The 21,771-nt window shown below is 40.4% G+C and overlaps 2 protein-coding genes across 3 annotated transcripts; one reads left to right on the top strand and one right to left on the bottom strand.

Moving 5' to 3' along the window:
* Positions 1–8,294: 8,294 nt before the first annotated feature.
* LOC311010594 (uncharacterized protein) lies at positions 8,295–13,261 on the bottom strand. Its single transcript, XM_084005146.1, has 3 exons — positions 13,167–13,261; positions 11,490–11,567; positions 8,295–10,461 (listed from the first exon to the last, which is right to left on the bottom strand). Exons 2-3 carry the CDS (start codon positions 11,505–11,507, stop codon positions 9,358–9,360), a joined length of 1,122 nt encoding a protein of 373 aa, XP_083861272.1. The 5' UTR covers positions 11,508–11,567; positions 13,167–13,261; the 3' UTR covers positions 8,295–9,357.
* A 729-nt stretch (positions 13,262–13,990) lies between these two features.
* On the top strand, positions 13,991–19,066 carry LOC311008334 (elongation factor 1-alpha 1-like). Of its 2 annotated transcripts, XM_084001913.1 has the most exons (8): positions 13,991–14,076; positions 15,646–15,810; positions 16,249–16,428; positions 16,574–16,870; positions 17,072–17,222; positions 17,397–17,653; positions 17,735–17,969; positions 18,097–19,066. In XM_084001913.1, the coding sequence occupies exons 2-8, from the start codon at positions 15,667–15,669 to the stop codon at positions 18,219–18,221; spliced, it is 1,389 nt and encodes a 462-aa protein (XP_083858039.1). In that variant the 5' UTR covers positions 13,991–14,076; positions 15,646–15,666; the 3' UTR covers positions 18,222–19,066. The 2 variants fall into 2 exon arrangements, with proteins under 2 accessions (XP_083858039.1, XP_083858038.1); XM_084001912.1 differs by lacking the exon at positions 13,991–14,076 and having other exon boundaries at positions 15,615–15,810.
* Positions 19,067–21,771: the final 2,705 nt, after the last annotated feature.

Here is a 21,771-nt window from a genome sequence, read left to right on the forward strand (position 1 = left end):
TTTTTGTCATGAAGGTGGCAGCCAACACCTTGTCGTCCCCCCAGCACACAGGAAACTACACACACACTTTGTCTTCTCCTCAACACTCCGCCCCCAACTTCAACCTGCTGTCCCCGAGCCACCAGCCAAACTACGCCACCTATAAAGAGGGCTACAACGTTTACGGCATTGAGAGTGTCAAGATCTAACACGGGTAGGAGAGTGATGATTGATGGCTGAAACTTTCCTCGCCTCACAGTCATAGACAATGTTTAGACTTTGAATTGGCTTTCACCGATACCATCGAACAACAGCTGCATTCATATCATGGCAAACTAGCATGCTGCTCTTTCTTATTTTCATGCGCTACCATCAATGAAACTGAACATTTCCTGTGTCTTCCAGTGGCTCAAATGCTTTTTCTGGTAGTCTGTTTCAGAGTTGTTTATTGTGTCAATTTTAAGGGCAGTGACTTTAAAAAAAAGAGGTACTGAGGCCTTAATTGGCTGGTCAGCAACCAGCTATTTTCTGAGACCCCCCACCATTATTTGACATACTTTTATTAGTGTGTAAAAATGGTAAGTCACTGCAATGACTATTAATGCAAACGTTTTAAGGGATGCTCACAATCAATTAATAAAATATGTTTTTTCTTTTCTTCTAAGGATAAAACTGACTGATCAACTATGTTTTAGTTTAACAATTAAGTTACGATGAACCAAAAGTTGCCGTTGAGTTTTGCTGGCATTGCCAACTGCTATGATTCACCGTAGATTCAGGGCATGATGTCAATGCAGCTGTTGTTCTTGATAAACAAAAAGGGACATGGAGACCACAACTGAGTCTCGATTAACATCCTTTACAAGGTATCTGGTCAAACTGTATATGGCTGTGATTCCCCTTTCCCTTCTTTGTTCATTACCCGACACTTGCTCCTTTTTTCCTCACCTCTCCTCCTAATCACTCCCACCCTCTCCGCACTCCTTTCTCCCCCTCCATCCTTCCTTCATTCCTCTGTCTCGTCTTCTTACCCACCTCCACCTCTTCCTTTGTGCTTTTTTTCTTTTCCCTGATCCTCCTTTCTTACTTTCTAGCCAATCATCCTCTTTAACAGACTTACTCATTGGCCAATCACTCCCATCTGTCCTAATGTCAGCTTCTCGTTAGGCTCATTAAATCAAAAGTAATAAAGTAATGCCTCAATTTGCTCAGCAGAGGGCAGCAGCCGTTCTCCCTATGGCGCTGCGGATCAGTGGAATTGCGGTTGGCATCAGGTGTTAAAGATTTACATGCAGCAGACTCAGTATTTTAGACCTGAGAGTGTCTCTCTGGCAGGTTTCACCTCTTGTTGGTGGCTCAGATGTGGGGTTGTTTCGGCAGTGTCTCACACACACACACACACACACACACATTACACCTATTACACTCAAAGTGTGTGCATGTTTTCTTCCTTATTGACAATGTGTGGATGGACACATGTCTGTCTATGTATCAGCACACTTGACCAGGCCAAGAGCAACCTCATGGGAGCTGTTTAAAGTCATATCAGCGAGTGATCCTCGTGCAGCAGCTGATTGTTCTCAGTCGAGTTGGTTCTGGTTCGCCTTTTAGCTGAAATGGTTAAATGTTTCTGCTTGGTCTATTTGGAGATTTTCCTCTTCTGTGGCTGCTCTGCGGGGCGAGGCTATATGTCCCATATTATATATGTTGAGGGCCTACTATCAACCAAAAAGGAAGCAATGAATATTCATTGTTAGGTTAAGTTTCATTATAGTTTAGGCACCAATTCTGCAACACATCTCATTCAAGCTGAAGAAGCTGTACCACCAAGGAGATTAATGTGAGAAGTTTCTTTCCTCCAAACCACAATCCATACTCTCATAATGTCAATGTTTCTTCCTCAGTGATTTGATTTGCCTCCAATGTCTCTCTACACATTTGCTCATACTGCGACATAACCCGATACATTGCTTTTACACATTCTCCATTCATCCGTTACATAATGCTACAGTCTGTCCTGCTGCGTTTAGTGGCTGCAGGAAATGTTGATTCTAAAATAATAGTTTCACCTCCGACTGTCCTTTCGCTTCCTCTTTCTTGATCGACCACACTGGCTTTCTGTTTCTCTCTTTTCTTTATCTCTCCCTCTCTACTTTTCTCTCGTTGGTTAAATGACATTCAAACGTCTGTAGCATTGCATCATTTTTCGGGTTCGGCTGGCAACACCACTTCACCAAAGCCTGGCAGCCTCCGACCCGAATCCGACCCAGGTAGGGAGGAGGGTCGGCTGACAGGCGGTGACCCATTCAGTCAATGTGTCGGTCTTAATAGGGTATAAGTGTCATAAGAAAGGTTCTCAATGTAAAGGAATATGTGAATGACGTGTTTCTCTTTATGCAATAATGTGTAACGTAATGTAATGTAACTATGAAACTTGAAAACGGACTGAAAATCCCAGAAATATGAGGAAGTCTGAAGCACACTGACTTCTAAAGTGGGCAGTGCTTCATTGAGAATTATTTATTTTATAAAGGAAATGTAAAAGAGATGAAAGCTTGTGTGATGATAACTTTTATTCAGTATTTTCATGTTTCTTTCCATTATCTCAAGGGTCATCAAATGAGTGACATTTCTATTCCACATTCCAGGCTCGTGCCTTATTACGCACAATGTTCATAATGATTTTAAGGAATGTTTTAACATTTTGGGAAATATGCTCCTCTGAAACAGGAGATTATTATAAATGTCCTCTTGGAAATGAAGCAAATAAGCATATTTCCCCAAACATTGAACCATTCCTTCAAGGTCACCTTTCTGTCAGAGGAGGTGGTCGAACAGAAGCAGCTTTGTCTCTAGTTGTTGCTTTGTGTATAAATGATTACAAAATGGTTAACGTATGTTTTCCTTGTACAGATGAAATTCACAGATGCAATGCGCTCCAAAGCTCGTCTATCCATCACAGGATCGACCAGTGAGAATGGTCGTGTCCCGGTGGCTTACCTCCGTCCAGGATTACCCATGAGCCTCAGCATGACTGATCTGTCCTGACCCCACCCGAGCCAGTGCCTTACAGCCGATCGACATCCCCCCCTTTACCCCTCGGAAAGTGAGTGGAAATGCTTGTCATCTCCTTCGGTGACCAATTACCACTCACCTTGGGTGATCTTCCCTGATTTTCAAGTTTTAGCCAATCATATCTCTCTGAGGACTCCTGATCTCGCTCTTTATCATCTAGCCTAGAAAGACTGGACAGATGATGTCCTCCCACCACTTGGCTGTCAGGCTTTAGCAAAGATCTGCCCACGTACGAAGTGAATGACCGTCAACGAGAAAAGATGGCTCGTCATTTACAAATTCACAAAAAAAACAATCAAGCACAGTGGACAGTTTTCTAAACAAACACATCATTGTTTCGTAGATTTTTGCCATGGAGGCTCTAGAAACTAAGGACAACAGTGATGCTGATGTTAACGCAATAACAACATTAATGTGATCAGGAATTGTGGGTATAAAAGCAGAATCTTACTTTAAAGTGCTATGAAGAAGAAAAAAAAACTGACGTCCTGAAAAATCGCATCCATGAAATAATAGTAATTGTGATAGCAGATAATGATAATGATGTTATTGATCTTACTTGTTTGTTTTTGTTTTTTTTTTATTTCTGCCTGAATATCCCTAATTAGTAGAGACCCAAGAGATGCATGGACTGACACACACATACATACACATGCATCCAAAACCACTGGTATGAAGAAATACACTATACACAGGGATGGGCAAAAACAAGACAAAATGTTTGTTGATACAAAACGATTCACACAATTTATTTCAAAGCCCCCTTTTGACTGTGGTGACACCTGGTGGTCGCATCAGGAACACCACGCAAATGCAACCCGAGGACGCTGAGAATAACTGCAACACATTGACTGCACCAGTTTTCAACGGAATTTACATTTTTCTGCAAAAAAAACAACAACATTAGGCAGTTTAAAAGACACGAAAAACACATAAAAACCATGGATCGATTATTAAATCATCAAACAAAAGCCAAAATCTTTAACTTTACGTTTTAAGTATTCAGACACAAATATACTAATACATTTTGTAGTGTCTTAACTTAACTCAATTTTACTTACTACTTTACATGTAACCTACTTTTTAATATCCAGTGTTAACAACAGCATTACATGTATTATATTTGTTTCGTAAGATGTTTTCTAGAGTAGGGTCCGCCACCGACGAAAAAAAACACTGGATTTCATCACCATTGGTGAACACAAGGTAGTGTTTTTTGGGTGAGAAGTGACCTGGCAATGTCTGAATTGGGTAGAATATGAGAGAAACATTTAAAACCTGCCCACTCGAAGCAGAAATCCATTGTGGCAACATTTTCTTATATTATGTTATAGCCAACCTGATAGGGGTTAAATGAAATGTTAAATAATGCTGCATTTGCATGAGGTTTCCACTAGTGAATCTGGTTTCAGACTGCTTTGTTGGCTTCAGGCTCAGGCCAGGTGTGAGTTTATTTTCAGATATTATTTACAAAGACATTTCTTTCTGGGTGCCGCTGAGACATCTATGTTGGTTACCGGCCCAGATATCAGTTATTGTTATCGAGTGTGTAATTTAGTGCTGCACTCAAGTTGAAGAAAGAAGAACTTTTGTAGGCATACTATAGGAAGTATCCAAGTCCCTATATGAATCCAACAACACACAAATTCTTCAGTTCCCATAATTCAGCTCAGTAAATATGACTCCCTCCTGACTACCACAGAACAGGATTTCTATTATACATTTGTAGTCTCATCAAAACACATCATCTAATGCCTTGGAACAGTAGTCAGGGAACTGTGGCTTTTTTTTTAACCTCAATTTTACTTTCTTTTTCATTTCAAATATCATCTCGCTTTAGCATGAGCTTATTTTATATCAAACCAATGCCACCATCCCTGTACCGCTCTCTCTGTGATGCTGTAGACGGATCCATTACCAAATCCCTACCTTTCTCAACCCATTTAAATACAACTCAGGATCAAGCAAACCCCCTACCTTAGTGTCCCAGTTAGCTTCAGTAAAACCTCCCCCGTTCTCAGAGCTGATGGATAAACAGAATCCGAACTTTTATGTGTGAGACCTCGACTGAATGTCTACCCTGATAGCACCCATAGCCTTTTTTTAATCCCTCTAGATGTAGTTCATGAATACAACACTTCAAATACACGTGAGAAATACTGCCCACCCCTGTCTATAGATCAGCACACCCATACAAGTACACATCTCCATGCACATATACAGTGCATCAGTACACATTCATATACATAATCATACAGGAGACGCACGTCTCCACCCTCACATTTGCACGTGCACATGCACATAGTATTGTCATGTGAGTTCTGAAAGCCAACTGGATGAAATGCCAAACAAGACTGAGAACCAATCAGAGCTTTCCATGCTCAGCCAATGGCAGCTGCTGATACTGAAACCTGAGCCAATAGGAGCTCTCACTGCTGTGAGGTGGACAAGAAACTGTGAACAAAGACCTTCCTTTTAATAAATATCCTGCACTGACGATGGCAACGGAGACGAAGACGGACGACGCGAGGACGACGAGAACGTTTGCATGTCACTTTGAGTTTTTTCTTTCAGATGAACTTGTCAGCCTGAAGCTTTGTACCTGGCTGCATTTTAGTGTTTAATAACGATAGTAATAAGAATAATATTAACAATATTAATTGCAGTATTAATGTGGTTCTTGTTATGTATAGTGTATGTTTTTAAGAACTCAAGTCTGCTGTTTTCTTTCACCAGGAAGCTGTTATTTGTGCTGTTAGTTAGAAGCTAGCTGGTTAGCCGAAAAGCTTCTCCCACAACATGATAAAACGCCCAAGACGTGTTCAACGTCTGGTTTAAGTGAATCTGAAAATGTCAAGGTATCTACTTCATGTTCTTCTCATGAACTCGTATCACTTTCTGCAATGACCACATGTGGTGATTATCAGCGTTTAGAGATTTCCATGGTGTTATTATCAAGTGATGAGGAGTTATGGCTCCCAAACATGCCGCCGACCACTGGGCGAAATGTGGAAATGATCACTCTTCACTTCTGACTTTGCCTCATTTTCTATTAAACTCATCAATTTTGACCAACATCTTGTTAGTTGCTTTTCAACAGAGCAAATTAACTATTTGATAAATGGACATCCCAAAAATCTACCAGTGTGGGTTATTTATTTTTTTTACATATGTTAACATATTTTGAGTAAACAGCCCTGCTATTATTAAAAATGATTTATTAAAAAAACAGATGAAATTCTAACAGACATCCTGAGGATGAAAACCAATTAGAAATAACTTCAGTTGGTCTTGATAAAGACCTCTATAATAATGGTATAAATGATGAGTCTTTCACTGTGTATTTTTTCCAAACTCCTCTAAAAGGTGTCTAAACTTCACCATTCTCACCAAATAAGAGCAACACTACAAAAGCAGTTAAACTGGATGCTACTGCATCGTAAATCACAATATAAACAATTGCAAAATACCTTTTCTAACCTGGTAACCCCATTTTTTTTTTACATACTTTAGATTTTATACCTACAGTATATATACACAAGAACCGATGGAATCAGAATAGAATTACAGAATTGTGGGAATTCAAAGACGCACTGCACTTTTCCCCCCCCATTCTTCTATACTGTAAAATTGTCATTATATATTGTCACACTTATAACGCCATCAATGCCAGAATCCCATTGGATGTGCTTTGTAGAGGTCAGTATCTTTGGGGTAACAGCTGTTTGGATGGACATGCCTGTGATGCATCTGACTCTTATCCTGAAGGTTTACCTCCTGATGAAGACCAACGAATAAAAGCTCCTCTGGGGAGATTTTTGTAAACAAATAATAATCTTCTGTTAGCCTGCAGCGTTACTCAAAAAAAAAAAAAAGATAAAAAAAAGTTCCCTTATCCTAAGAATTTGCTCACCTTAACTGAACTTTAAAGCATCGGTTCCCAACCTGGGGGAAAATAGTAAGGACTACTTAGGAGTCCAAAGTATGGGTTTTAAGAGGGAAAAGTTGGGTACCGTTGCTGTAAAGGATAGATGTGACGTTCTCTATATTAAATTTAATTTATTGTTGTGTTGCTCCATCTTTCAATACCTTCCCTAACTTGTGTCAGCTCACTGCAAATTAAGAAACATGCAAATGGAAAGACTGACAACACAGTAAAACAAACATTTGACATGCACAGAAAAAGTGCTGCAAAAAGCTCCCGACACGACTGAAACTGTTTTAAGGGGACAATAAAAAGTGATGCACACAGCTGGGACACACTTCAATCAATGCTGCCAGTAGACCGCACATACTAAAACTGACAATTCCCTCATGTGGAGTATCAAAATCGGAATACATATTTCCTATGTGAAATATTGTGAATGCTATTGATTTATATTTTCCTTTTTTACTGTTTAATTATATATTATAGGTCTCTCTTGCTTTTGTTTTGAATTGATGCTTCTGGTTATTGCACTACTCTCTTTGCTGCTGTAACCCTGCAAATGTCCCCACCGTGGGACTAATATAGATTTATCTTATCTTAAACATGGACAACCCGGTAAAAATATTACTTCATTGCCATGGTTGAAATTGAAATTAAGAAATGAAAATAGGCTACCAGTCACAAAAGTGTATATGATAAATATTGAGTTCATTGTTATGGAGAAGGAGTAGGACCATATAAGTGTATTCTTCCTACTCCTTTTCTGACATGTAAAATGTACTTATGTTGAATACTTTTGTTGTTTATGAGTATTTGTTTATTGACAGTTTGCTACATTTACTGTCCATTTTAATTATTTATTCTTGCTTCGTTTTTTACTTATTTGTTACATGTTCGAAATAAATAAATAATAAAGTGAAACTCAATGGTTGTCCCTGTCCACTCATATTCATCAACATGAATTCTAATTAGTAGGTGACTGTATGAAAATGTTTTTTAGGAATCTGAATTTGTTTTCATGAACGGCCGAATGGTGCTTCGCTTCTTTTCAACGGCAGCTTCAAATATCCGTCACTGTGTGCATCACTGTTTACTGTCCTTATCCTATAACAAATCAGCAGTGCAGGCGTTGGATAACCATCAGTAACCATCAACTTGTGTATTTGAGCCTCAGTCCTTCTGAATTCGTATTGCTTCCTCCAACAACAAACTATTCACAAGCCAACGTGATTTCCAATGAAAACAATTCTTATGGTGCAGTCAGACAATGTTTGGCCAAATGTACGTTTTTCAAATATTTTATTGTGCAGTCCTATCAGATGTGATCTAAAACATCGCTATTATAGTTGTTTATAGTCAGTTACACATTCCATTCAAACTCTTACTTCAGTCTTTATTCAGTCAATCATTTCAGCACGTATTCATATATTCCATTAATTAATGACTTTACATGTTTCATCTTCCATGATATCAATATTACAAATACTACATATACTATAATATACAATACAGTTATGATATCGTACTCTTAGTACAAGTGTTATTACATGTGAATTTCAGGTAATTGACCACCATCAAACTGGACAAGTAGTGCTCTGGGCATCGATTGAGCTGTGGCCTTCTTACCATTGTCCACACTCTCAAATTGCTCTCGTTGAGTTGAATTGCAACCTTTATTAAAATGACTACATTCATACTGAACATTATTAAAAACATACAGGGTTAACTTATCACACATGCCATAAATAAGACAGGAACACTGCAGGATAATCCAAAGAAGTTGCTTACAAAGAGAACTGAATGGAAATTAAAAAGAAAATGATCCTAAACCCTTTGAGGGTGAGGGTTGAGTTCTGAAACAGATGAAGTCAAGCAAACCGATAGAGTTTGATCTGCTATCATAACAATAGCAGATTAATTTCTGTGTACATCAGGGTGACGTCATGAAGCGTGTATGATTCTTTTTTTGTAATCTGGATAAACCAACCTGGATCTGGACACCAATTACTCATCTAAGCTATCTTATCCTTCATGTCTTTGGAATGAGGAAAGAACCTGAATCTGGTCCCTTCTAGGCGACAGTGATAACCACTTCACCACCATGCAATAAATTATGTATAAGCTTTACATACACTTTCCATTCTTTGGTTTGGACTACAATTTAGGATATAAGAGACCAAAATAATGCATAATTAAATAACTAAATATATTTCAGATATATCCATCACTACATTTAATTTAAACAACAAGTTTCCAACATATTTTAATCCTTGTCAGAGTACAGACAGGTTCAAATATAAGTCTGGTGGTATATTCTATATTTTAACTTAGGTTAAAAAAAAGGACCAAAACCAAAAATGACTACACACTGTAGTTCATTTTGTTTGCTTGTTCTTTGTCGTTTCTGTTGATGAGCAGCTCAGGCTTGCTTCTTCGTCACACACTGTCAAACTGTCTTCATCTATTGCAACACAGCGGTGTTTCTTCAAGGACTGTGATCGAGTAAACAGTCTCTTACAGTGTGAACACCAGTATGGTTTCTCTCCAGTGTGGACACGCAAGTGTCGACTGTAACTATACGAGCTATTGAAAGATTTCCCACACTGGTCACAGCTGTATGGTTGCTCTCCGGTGTGGATACGAAGGTGACGCATGTAGTTACTCAGTCGACCGAAACCTTTCCCACACTCTTTACACTGGTACGGTTTCTCTCCAGTGTGGGTATGCACGTGTTGTTTGTATGTCTTTGAAATCGAGAAGCTTTTCTCACACAGTTCACAGCGGAATGGTTTTTCTCCAGTGTGGATACGCAAATGGGACTTGTAATTACCCAACTGAGAGAAACTCCTCCCACACTGGTTACAGCAGTATGGTTTCTCTCCTGAGTGAACTCGCAGGTGAATCTTGTAACTACTTAGGTCACTAAAGCTTTTTTCACATTGGTCACACTCGTATGGTTTCTCTCCAGTATGGTTACGGAGGTGCAGACTGAAATGCCCCGACTGAGTGAAACTCTTCCCACAAAAGTCACACTGGTACGGCTTCTCCCCACTGTGGCTAAGCTGGTGTCGCTTGTATGAACTTAAAAAACTAAAACTTTTCGGACACTGGTCGCAGCAGTATGGCTTTTCCTTAGTGTGCACACGCATGTGTATCTTGTAAATACTGAAGTAGCTGAAAGTCTTTTCACATTGGTCACACTGGTATGGCCCAGTGTGGTCTCGCAGGTGTTTTCTGTATGAACTCTGGTCGCTGAAATGCCTGCCACACTGTTCACAGCAGTGTGGCGTTTCTTCAGTGTGGGTGTCCAGGTGTAACTTGTATTCACTTTGTTGGCTGAAACTGTGACCGCATTGTTCACAGTGGTAAAGTTTCTCAGCAGTGTGGGTGAGTTCGTGTTTTCTGAGACTACAAATCCGACTGAAAGATTTCCCACACTTCTGACAAAGATGAGGTCTGCTGCCGTCTGTCTGCTTTAGCTGTGAAAAACAGAGAAATTAAAGTCAGAGTGGAGGACTTGATAAAAATCAGTGGTGTCCAGAACCTAGGTTTAGAACCAAAGCTTTAAGAGGGGGAGACAGACACGGGTTAACATGAGGCCTATATTGTCTAATGATTGTTTTGGTGATAGTCAAATAAAAAAAAATGTTTTTGCCACCGTTTTTGGTGAGCTAATGTTGAGCCAGTAGCTAGAGTAAGCTATATTACATGTAAAACTATATTTTATTTTATTTATTTTGGTGTTTATTTCTCTTAGTGACCTTGTCTTTTTTACCAGTCTGAATGAGACAACGGGAGGAGGCCGTTGATCAGAGATCAGAAGACGAGAATGACAGGGAGAAAGAGTGATATGCGGAGAATGAACGGTACGGTATTTATATTTCAAAATTGCGTTGAAACCCCCCTCAAAAAAACCCAGAATTAATTTGTGGCGCTCGGTGTTGATTCTGTGGCGCTGCGCCACACATTGGCCTATGTGTGGGAAACAATGGAGCACTCACTGCATATATCTTTTTCACTTATGACACAAGTGAAGCAATGGAGCTGTTAATACTGTTCAGTTATTTGTCACAAAGTACTTGCCAATTAAGATATACAGTGGAAATACTGGATAGGCTTTTACGTAACAGTGCCACGCAAATTTCTCGCTCAAGTTGAAATATTTCAATATAAGCAAATTAAATTAAATTTGCCTCATTCATGTCACCAAAAAACACAACAAACATCTCTAAATGACAACTCTATTGGCCAACCTAGACAGCACTTATTTGTTTGCTTGTGAAGATTGCTACACCACTGAAACGGTAGGAAGTGTTTAGTTTCGTCGACAGTTGCTCAACACTGATGTACAAAAAACGGCCGAGTATAAACATTCCATGGAAACAGTGCATCTGTTAAATAGAGAAACTGAAAGCAGCAGAATGGTGAGTATTATTGACTCCGGTATGCTGACTGCACAGCTGCTTCCCAAAGAAAACGGATGATATTCATTTCTATTTGATCTCACCTCTTGTGAAGAACTCATTTCCCTGGCTTGTTGGGGAAATGTCCTTGAAATGTTTTTCCTCGTTGGTACGTTTCAGCTCTGAAATCAAATAAAAACACACTGGTCAGGACAGGAAAACCCACTAACTGATGTTATCTGATGTTAGTTGAGGTGGCCAACATTTCAGTCCTGCCTTAACTATAAAATGTACATCTTTGATAGATTGCTTAGAGAAGGAAAATATGGCTTAATTTCCGACTGGATAAGGCTCAAGTGCCATGGTCGGGCCTACCTGCTTATTTAGAGCCTTGTTGATGACGGTGTTTTTATGGTTTCGTTATAAAAAAATATCAGAAGAAAAATTAGCCAAACTGCAAACGTATGTTGTAAGATGAATCTGCTTAGGCAGCCGATACTCATTCAAAATAGTTTGATCGGGCGTCTGTATTAAGGCCAATCAGAAGAGCCGATCAGATGATGCATCAACTCTGATTTGAATCGTTTACAAAACTAATTTGCCTGCTTTCTCGCCTGCTCTTCAAATCGCTCTGACAACAAAACAAAACAATGAATGCTCATTTTAAATGCCATTTTTAAATCAAATTGTTTACGGGATATTTAACCTTTGTTTCATTATGTATTAATGCGATAAAGTATGTTCTGTGGTCTTTCTGGATGCATGATGCAGTTTTTGTGATCTAATTGTGATCCTACACAAACAACTTTGCTAAAACTTTGGGAAGATCGTGGGCAACAACGTTCAATACACAGGATCTTTCACAAGCAGGCTATAAATATACACCATTTTTTACAAAGATCCACCTGTGATTGTTTTTTCGGCTTCGGCACATTCACAACAGCACACACACAAATGCAATGACAATAACATCTGAACCAGGAGAGAATGGTTGCTGGCAGAAAGCAATACAGAAGCAGCCGCAGGACCACCAGACTGCAGAACAGCTCCTTTACTCAGCTGAGATTCACCAACTCATCCTGCACACTGCATCATATAATAGATAGTAACATCCATGGGATTACAACTGCATGTCATTGCACACATCTATGTTGTACAGGGACAATAATGTAACTTCTCTCTTGCCACTTTTTGGGCATGATTTTTAATAATTGCATTGAGACATATTTGATTGGTTTTGCAACAGGATTACTGTTGTCACCCAAGCAGTTAATCCCTCGATAAATAACATATATACATTTAGACAACACACTGAAAGGAAGATTTTATTTTTAAAATCAATTATAAATGCTGTTTTCCCCTCTTATTTATTCAGGAAGAGGGTACACACACACACACACACACACACACACACACACACACACACACACACACACACACTATCAAAACAAAACAATTGCATTGAATTCAACGTAACGTTACATCCATTTCAGCATATGTCACATTAACGACAGTTTAAGGGTCGTTGAAGACAAGACATTGCTTACAGGCCAGATCCGAAGTTTATCCACGTATCTCGCTTCGCTCCAACAAACAAGCAGGCTCATTATACGGGGGCCAGTTTAGCCCAGCAGCGGCCTAGCAAACAACATCCTAGCTAACACAAGCTAGCAACGAGGAGCAGGAAGGACGCGATGACGTTTACACGTCGATACTGCTTCCTTAAGGACAGAGTGCTTATAATAACCACGAACAAACTAAGAACAGAGTGAAACAGATACCTTCTGCGCTGTCACGGTCTTTCATCTGCTAATATTGCCTGAGATTTTGCCACGCACATCCCCCCATCTTGGAAAGTCTTCTTCGTTGTTGTTTTTTTTTAACTGCATCCACCATCCGTTATGTTGCTTTGCTGCCACCTTCTGGAGAGAGTCCAGTACTGAGCAAATATGTACCCAAAATGTATCAACAATTAAACTTTTTTGTTTGAAATTTCCTTTCAATTACTACGTCAATTTGATATATTTTTATTCAGTGCATGTGTTATAAACAAAATATGTTTTCTTACGATGCCCCACAACAATTTAAGATTAGAGATGCGTCCATTCAAGATTACTGTATCGGATATCATAATTTTTTTAATAAAATCTGATCCGATCTTTTAACCAAATCATGTAAAAGTAACGCCGAAAGAACGGTGTCACGTGAGCAGCATATGTGACCATATTTTACCAGTTTGCTGGAATGTGAGTCAAATCAAAAATGCTGCCAAAAGTTCAATTCTATACGTGAAAAGGTATAGATATAAGGCCAAGGTCAAGATATCAGACATGAAAAAGTGGCATCGTGCCATCCCTAGTTAAGATAACTGAGGAACTGTATGGTGAATGTTTGAAGTATCTCATAAAACCTGTGCTGTACTATTAAATCTGGTACGGGATCTTATTTCAATTCCTGTATCACACTTCAGCATAATAATGAACTTTTTGTTCAATGCTGGTTATTCCTGTGTTATAGCAGCGCAGCATCTAGTGGCCACATGTGGTAATTGCAGGTGACGACGCGTTCTACGTCAGTTGACACAGTGGTACCTTGTCTGCGTCAGTCAGGACAACACACGCACGCGCACGCACAGCAGGCAGCAGCATCTCCTGTGTCATCGCAGTGAACCAGTGAACTACTGAAACAGAGGTAGGATCCTATGGGTGACTTTTCCAATGTAGATTTAACGTGTTGCCAGTATCCAGAAAGAGGTATGTTGGTGATTTCAGGGACGTTTGTAATAGCTGTTATTTGAGTGCATTGCACTAAAAAGAGTGGCTGAATGTTTGTTTGGCTTTGGCGTCATGGTGATTTGATTGAGGCTAAAACAGTGCACAGGGATGGAAGTTGGCAGCACAGCGGGCTGTTTGCTGTCGAGGCCTGTGTGGCGCAGTTTCCGCCGATAAATATTCCACCTGTCAGTCACGTCTCCTCTGTGGATCATCATCATCCCGCCGCCACAGAAAAACAAACCGTGCTGCGTAACCGTCTGCAAAAAAGACGTGAAACAATCCCAAAACCCCTCCTCTCTGCAGCACATATTTTCGCGTTTCCTGGCATTGTAGAAACTATACACGCAAACGTATTTCACCAGAAGACTGATATAAAATAAGGGTATTTATGTGGATCGAATTTTGTCTCGTCTCGTCAAAGCCGCATATGAGCTGCAATCATAAGATGAGGACTGGAGCAGTGATGTGTGTGGAAAATACAACATAAAAAATATCTTAAGCTTTTTTTTTTTTAATATCTTAATCCCAAGGAGATAATGTTTTATGCCTGTTAATATCCGTTCAATATTATAACTCCTAAGTTAGTTTATCCGTCTGTCTGAGTTTTACTATCACGAGGGAAGATGGCGCTAAATGGCGGCTAATGACTAATGCTAGCTAAAGCTAGCTTTGTTGAAACTTAGTTTAAACCTCTAACTTGACAGTTAGCTAAAGTTTGTGCGGATTTAGAAACAGCAGTGATTGTAACCCAGTTAATTAAATATGATAATTTACCACATATATTAGTTATAGCTCTACTAAGTCAGCTATGCTACGTAGTTAGCTGTATGCTAATCAAGCATTAGATTGACGTGAATGTTACTGGGACGTTATTCTCTTTCATTGCACACAATTCATAAGAAAAATGTATGTGAAGATATTAGTAAAATACACTTTTGTTGTATATTTATGGCACAGTAACATGACAGAAGATGAAAATAAAATACATAAATAAACCAAAAACTAAACCACAAGGTTGTACTTGAATTTCACTCTTTTACAATTACTTAAACATTTGTCTACCTGACATTTGTGAAATGATTCAGAATCGTCCAGTTCGCATCGCATCTAATAATTGATTTATAATTTATAATAGTAATTGAGGACTTAAGCCTTTGAAGGATAAATACCTTCCCACCGTGGGTTAATGACAGTATGTACAACATGTTTGTCTTCTGCACTCCGGAAAAACAGTTTGCTTTCAAAACGCTGATTAGATCATACCTGTTCATGCTTTATTGACACAAACTATGTATAGTATAATCCCAGTGACGTGGGAGAGAGATATCACGTAACTGTGAAGAAGTGAACGTTCTCCTCAAGTCTTGGTTCTTTATCTTATATACTGCATGTGGGAGGCAAAGCGCGTTGAGTGGTCTGACTAGACTAAAAGGGCAATATACGAATGCAAGTGTACTTACCATTCTTTCTTGCTGGGATCTCACAGTATTTTCCAGGGTGAGCTGCTATGGGGAAGGAGAAGCTCCACATAAGCATTGTGGTCATAGGACATGTCGACTCAGGCAAGTCCACCACCACCGGCCACCTCATCTACAAGTGTGGGGGAATTGATAAGAGAACAATTGAGAAGTTTGAGAAGGAAGCCGCCGAGGTATGACTCCTTGTTCACAATTCAAAAATATGATCTTGTTCCTGTGTAACTGCACTTTGCTATACAGGCGTTCTAGTACAAAAGTATTCTGTTTTGTTAAACTGGGTCTCACAAGTATTTCTATGTTTTCCAAGTCTGGAAAACGAATGTAACTGATACTGATTGTTGAAGCGTTTGCACAAAGTAAGTCCTTCCTGTGGTGGCTATGAGGTAAATATAAAGAAATCTATAAAGATATCTTAGCTTCCCTTTTTCTCCATCATCGAGTTGGGAAGGAGAAAATGTAATTTTCCTGTAGATTGTACTGAAAACAAGATTGGTGTTGGCATTACGTTGTACATTTTTTTGCAGTTACAGCTATTTGAAACTTTGGACAAAAGCATCTATCAAAAATACAATTATATCAACAAAAACGTACATGTTTGTATTGTCCCCTAGATGGGAAAGGGTTCCTTCAAATACGCCTGGGTTCTGGACAAGCTGAAGGCAGAGCGTGAGCGTGGCATCACCATTGACATCTCTCTTTGGAAGTTTGAGACCAGCAAGTATTATGTCACCATCATTGATGCTCCAGGACACAGGGACTTCATCAAGAACATGATCACTGGGACCTCTCAGGTAGAGGGAGAGTGTGAAGAAGAGTAGGGATGAGAAAGTGCATGATAGAGATGGAAAAACACTGGAGGACAGTAGAAGGAAAGGGAGAACAACATAAGTCCAAACGTAATATATCTCTCCCTCTCCCTCTCCTCACCTCTTTCAGGCCGACTGTGCTGTGCTGATCGTGGCTGCCGGCGTTGGCGAGTTTGAAGCTGGCATCTCAAAGAACGGGCAGACTCGTGAACACGCCCTCCTGGCCTACACCCTGGGAGTGAAGCAGCTCATTGTGGGCATCAACAAGATGGATTCCACCGAGCCCAACTACAGCCAGAAGCGCTATGCGGAGATCGTGAAGGAAGTCAGCATCTACATCAAAAAGATTGGCTACAACCCTGACACTGTGGCCTTTGTGCCCATCTCGGGCTGGCACGGAGACAACATGCTGGAACCCAGTCCTAATGTGAGTCTGCCTTTAGACCCAAACTATAGGGTTATGTTCACAGTATTAACAGTTACATAAGGAATAAGGATTAGATGTCCTCACATAAATACAAGTTTATATGCGTGTTGCATATTGAGATATAACCTGCTGGAACTCCATTGCCTCCCTCTGCCTTTGGGCCCTCTAATTAAAAATCTCTAAGCTCTTGTCTCTTCACAGATGAACTGGTTTAAGGGCTGGAAGATCAGCCGTAAAGATGGTAACGCCTCAGGCACCACACTGCTGGAGGCTCTGGATGGCATCCAGCCTCCCTCGCGCCCTACAGACAAGCCCCTCCGCCTGCCTCTGCAGGATGTCTACAAGATCGGAGGTGAGGGCGGTGTTGGTGTAGGCGTCTGTCAGGATGACAGTTGTGAGATTTGTAGTTGGAAAAAAACTTGAAAAATGTATTATATGTTGGGGTGCGCTGATAGCTCAGTGATAGAGTTGGCGTCCCATGTACCGAGGCCTGACTGACTTACCAAGTGGCTAATCTTCCTCTCAGGCATTGGGACCGTACCAGTGGGCAGAGTGGAGACAGGTGTCCTAAAACCTGCTATGGTGGTGACCTTTGCCCCCGTCAACGTGACCACTGAGGTCAAGTCCGTGGAGATGCACCACGAGGCTCTGAACGAGGCGCTGCCTGGTGACAACGTTGGCTTCAACGTCAAGAACGTGTCCGTCAAGGACATCCGGCGTGGCAACGTGGCTGGAGACAGCAGGAACGACCCACCGCAAGAGGCAGCCAGCTTCACCTCTCAGGTCAGCATACAGGGGAGGGTCTTAAACCGTCACCGCCTCAAAGACAAGTCAACATGCTAACGAGTCTCTGCTGTTGTCCAGGTGATTATCCTGAACCACCCCGGTCAGATCAGTGCTGGCTATGCTCCCGTGCTGGACTGCCACACTGCACACATCGCATGCAAGTTCGCAGAACTCAAGGAGAAGATTGACCGTCGCTCTGGCAAGAAGCTTGAAGACAACCCCAAGTCCCTGAAGTCTGGAGATGCCGCCATTGTGGACATGATCCCCGGGAAGCCCATGTGTGTGGAGAGCTTCTCTGAGTACCCACCGCTGGGTAAGTTAGCTGAAACTCTCATACAATCTGTTGTTTCACTCATTCAAATCAAACGTCATCTTAACCTCGATGTGAACGTAAATTCTAGTGGGGATCAACAAGCCGATTTTTTCTCATCCCTCCTCAGGGAGGTTTGCGGTCCGTGACATGCGTCAGACCGTGGCAGTGGGAGTGATTAAGGTCGTGGAAAAGAAAGCTGCCGGCAGCGGTAAGGTCACCAAGTCTGCACAGAAGGCACAGAAGGTCAAATGAACGTTGTTCTGGGCTGCTGCCCCAACCGCTCTCCGTGGCCGAAGGCACACGAGCGCCCTGCACCTCCTGCACACCATCGTCAGCGTCTGGTCTATTATCACAATGCATCGCAAAAGCAGGAGAAGGAAAACAAATATCGACCACACTGTTAGTGATTGACACGTCATCACGCTGTTATGTGTTTATTGTCACTCACTTTGTGGCAGAAAAGCAACAACATATTTTCAAAACAGCTCTCTAGTTGTGTGCTGTCGTATTTAGAATTGATCTTAGTTGTTTAGGAATAGCAATAAGGCAGATACGTTCTTTAGCCAGTGAGGTAATGCTCTGCACTCTAGATTAAAAAGAAATATATGCTAACTAGCCAGAGGTAGATTGGTTGCTTGCATGTTTCCTGTTTGCACCTTAAACTGTTTGTCTGGTACCTGGAATCTTCATGCCTCGTACTTTGCTTGAAATACTGCTCTCTTGCAGTAGATGTTAAATGTTACCGTTACAGTTCATGCACTTTAATAACCGTTGTAAACACATGTTCATAAAAGTAAAGACGTTTAAACAGAAATGTGTTTGTTCCATGATATCAAGTCTGGAGAACCTGGCTGTGTCAGGGAAGGATGAAAAGAAAGCAAAAGACAAACTCCTCATAGAATTTCCTTTATTGATGAATGAGAATAAAAGTTCACTTGCATTTTCATTACATTACAGGCTTCATAAATCTAACTGAGATTATTATTAGAGTGTGTAAATATGTGCACATAATTTAAATAAATTAAAAGACATGAGACAGAATGTTGATGTGTTACGTTTTATGCCCAGTAGCAAAATGATCTCTGAATTAAACAAAAATACATAAAATTCATCAAGTTAGGAAGTTTACAAGGAGAAAATGAAGACTGCAACAACCATTTCTGTTCAGAGAAACCTAATGCACTTTTCTGGAAATTGTAGATATGGAGATGAATATGTACCACAAAAGCAAGGCACCGATATACTGTATGTACTGCACATTTTGAGGTCTTTTTTTCTTTTACTTCTGATGCAATCAGGTTGAACCATAAATAGTGATTTATCTTATTGACATGGCATTCCTTCTCAGTTACAGATAGATTTCAATATGACAACCTCGTCATGCAAAATATAAATATCTGAAAGAAAGTAAAATCCACTTCTTGAGAGCTCACCCATGCCTCCTTCACATATATTCTGGTCTTTGTTGAGGTACTGCTAGCCCACGGTTATTATTCTCCACTGAGGCTTTGAATGCTTTATGTTATTATTAACCTGCAGCATGTGGCGCCATACTTATTGACCTGATTCTGTACCATGCAACAGAAATACATTCTGCAGCGAGTCCCCTTGAAGGAATTAAAAATAATCCCACATTACAATGTTTGGAAAAAAAAAAAAAAAAGCAAACATTGACCATGATTTAAATAAAATCTCTTCCTTTCATGTAAAAACAGGATGGCAAACAGCCAAATGCAATACACAGATAGATTTCATTTCTTTCAGTGTATCCGTTTCTGAAGACAAAACCCATATTCTGACAAAACAAACCTTTTTTTTAAAACCGAGAAATGACATTCAAGATGTGTTTCAGTTCATGGCTGCCATCGGCTGGGAAAACAACAAGCCATTGAAATATTGATCAGAAAATAAGTACCAACTGCTCCTCGCTCCTCTCCCCTGTCTGGTCTGTACCTAAGATCCTCCACAGCATAATGCACATGCAGGGTCACACCTGGCTGTGTGCTTATACAGATGTACATGCATGTATGTGCTTTGAACATGGGGCGCCTCATACTACAGCTGATTGTTGGCAGAAGTGACACCGCTATGCTAAATATTGGGCAGCAATGCAGTCTCTCTTCCGTGTGGTCTTTCCTGCAGCACTCCTCATTTTAAAGTTACAGTTGTCAAAGCGTTCCAAAATAACAAACCCAAAAATGTACTTAACAGATTAAAGAACCAGTTTCCTCATGTTTTAGTCTACAGACCTGTCAAAGCAGACGTCATGTCATCAGTGGTCAGCTGAAGTTACACATTGAAAATGTCATCTTGCCGTTTTGTTGGGTGGCAGATCGATACCACACACATCTGAGATGATCGACTGTCATTCTAGGCTCTACGTCTGCTGTTCAGAGATTGAGAGCTAATGTTGCTAATAGTTCAGGTCACCTTTCTGCTAACCTCCTCGGCCGTCTTGGCTGCTGCACCGCAGCGCTCAGGCAGAAGGCTGAACCATTAGAGAGATGGAGAGTAATGTTGCTAATAGACGAAACTATTAGATGTGAATAGATGGCCCGCTGTTGCAACCAGCGCATGGCGAAACCAGTTAGCCAACCAGCGTACTAATGGCTACTTAGCCAGTATGTGAATTACTCCATGCTTTCATGCAACACTAGTCACAGAAAACGATCCGAACAAATGTGTCATTTATCTGGCGATGTGCTTTCCTTCACTGTGTGGATGAAGCATCAAGTTGTTTCATGATACTCATTTAGCGACTGGCTAGTTAGCGTGATGCCTTGCTAATTCCACCATGCTAACGCTACACTGGCTGGGTCCAAGGTGCCTCTGGCTTACTCCTCGCTGCTAGGGCACTACTTCAAGCAGGTGGGGGCTCCGGAGACGAGCTAGCCAACTGGACATAGACATGCTAGCCGGCCTGTGTGGAGCTCCCGTCTGCTCGCCCCACATGGAAGCAGTCTGCCAAGGCTAACATGGTCCCGTCACTTAATGTTAACAGCCGCGGTCCCGCAGAGTGAGTGACTGTATTATAAAAAAAAAACAAGCACATTTTAACAAAAGGTGTTGAGAAAGTTATTCTGCCTCCATCTATGCTCCGCCCACAAATATGTCGTCATATTCAGCAACATACATTTACTACAAATCAAGTGCAGTTTTCCAGAAATGTGGACTTATTTCGTCTAATGTTGGCAGTATGATGCAAATCAGTTAACAGACAATGGAGGTGAAATGTGCTTCAAGTAATTTCTGTTACGGTGACTTTATTGTTTTTTTTATATATATATATTAAACTGCATAAGCACACAATGTTCATTTAACTGACAAAAATGACCTGGTTTTCACGGTGACAAATGTAAATAGTAAATGATTTACTGTACGGATATTATGGCAAACCTGAAACTGTAGTAAGAAAAAAAAAATCTATAACTGTATAGCCCGCATTCAGAAATGGTCAGCAAAAATGTAAAGTATAAGACCTGTAGTTTACAAGCTAAATCTTGCATTTACATTTGGTCCTTGTGTGTGATATCTTTTTAAAAGACGGGGCATCCAAAGTCATGGGTTGAGGATAGTCATTCATGATTTCAGGATATAAACTTCTGGAGGTTGTCTGGTTTTCTAAAATGGACAGAATGGTTATGGAACTAAAATAGAAAGAGTGATGAAAACAAAACTGAAAGGATTGGTAATGATGAGGTAACATTCACTTCAATATGGTCTGTCATGTGATTAGAGAGACAGGAAATGTAGTACTTACAAAAAATTGTGAGTGGCATTCTCAAAGGAATTTTCCAAAAGT

The sequence above is a fragment of the Eutrigla gurnardus genome, assembly GCF_963514095.1.
Source record: "Eutrigla gurnardus genome assembly, chromosome: 3".
NCBI classification, from domain to species: domain Eukaryota; kingdom Metazoa; phylum Chordata; class Actinopteri; order Perciformes; family Triglidae; genus Eutrigla; species Eutrigla gurnardus.

Bases quoted from the DNA above. Each gene is read 5' to 3' on its own strand.
- LOC311008334 (XM_084001913.1), top strand. From the start codon at position 15,667: ATGGGGAAGGAGAAGCTCCACATAAGCATTGTGGTCATAGGACATGTC. The intron at 15,811-16,248 runs GTATGACTCCTT...ATTGTCCCCTAG, and splicing joins TTGAGAAGGAAGCCGCCGAG to ATGGGAAAGGGTTCCTTCAA. The intron at 17,654-17,734 runs GTCAGCATACAG...GCTGTTGTCCAG, and splicing joins CAGCCAGCTTCACCTCTCAG to GTGATTATCCTGAACCACCC.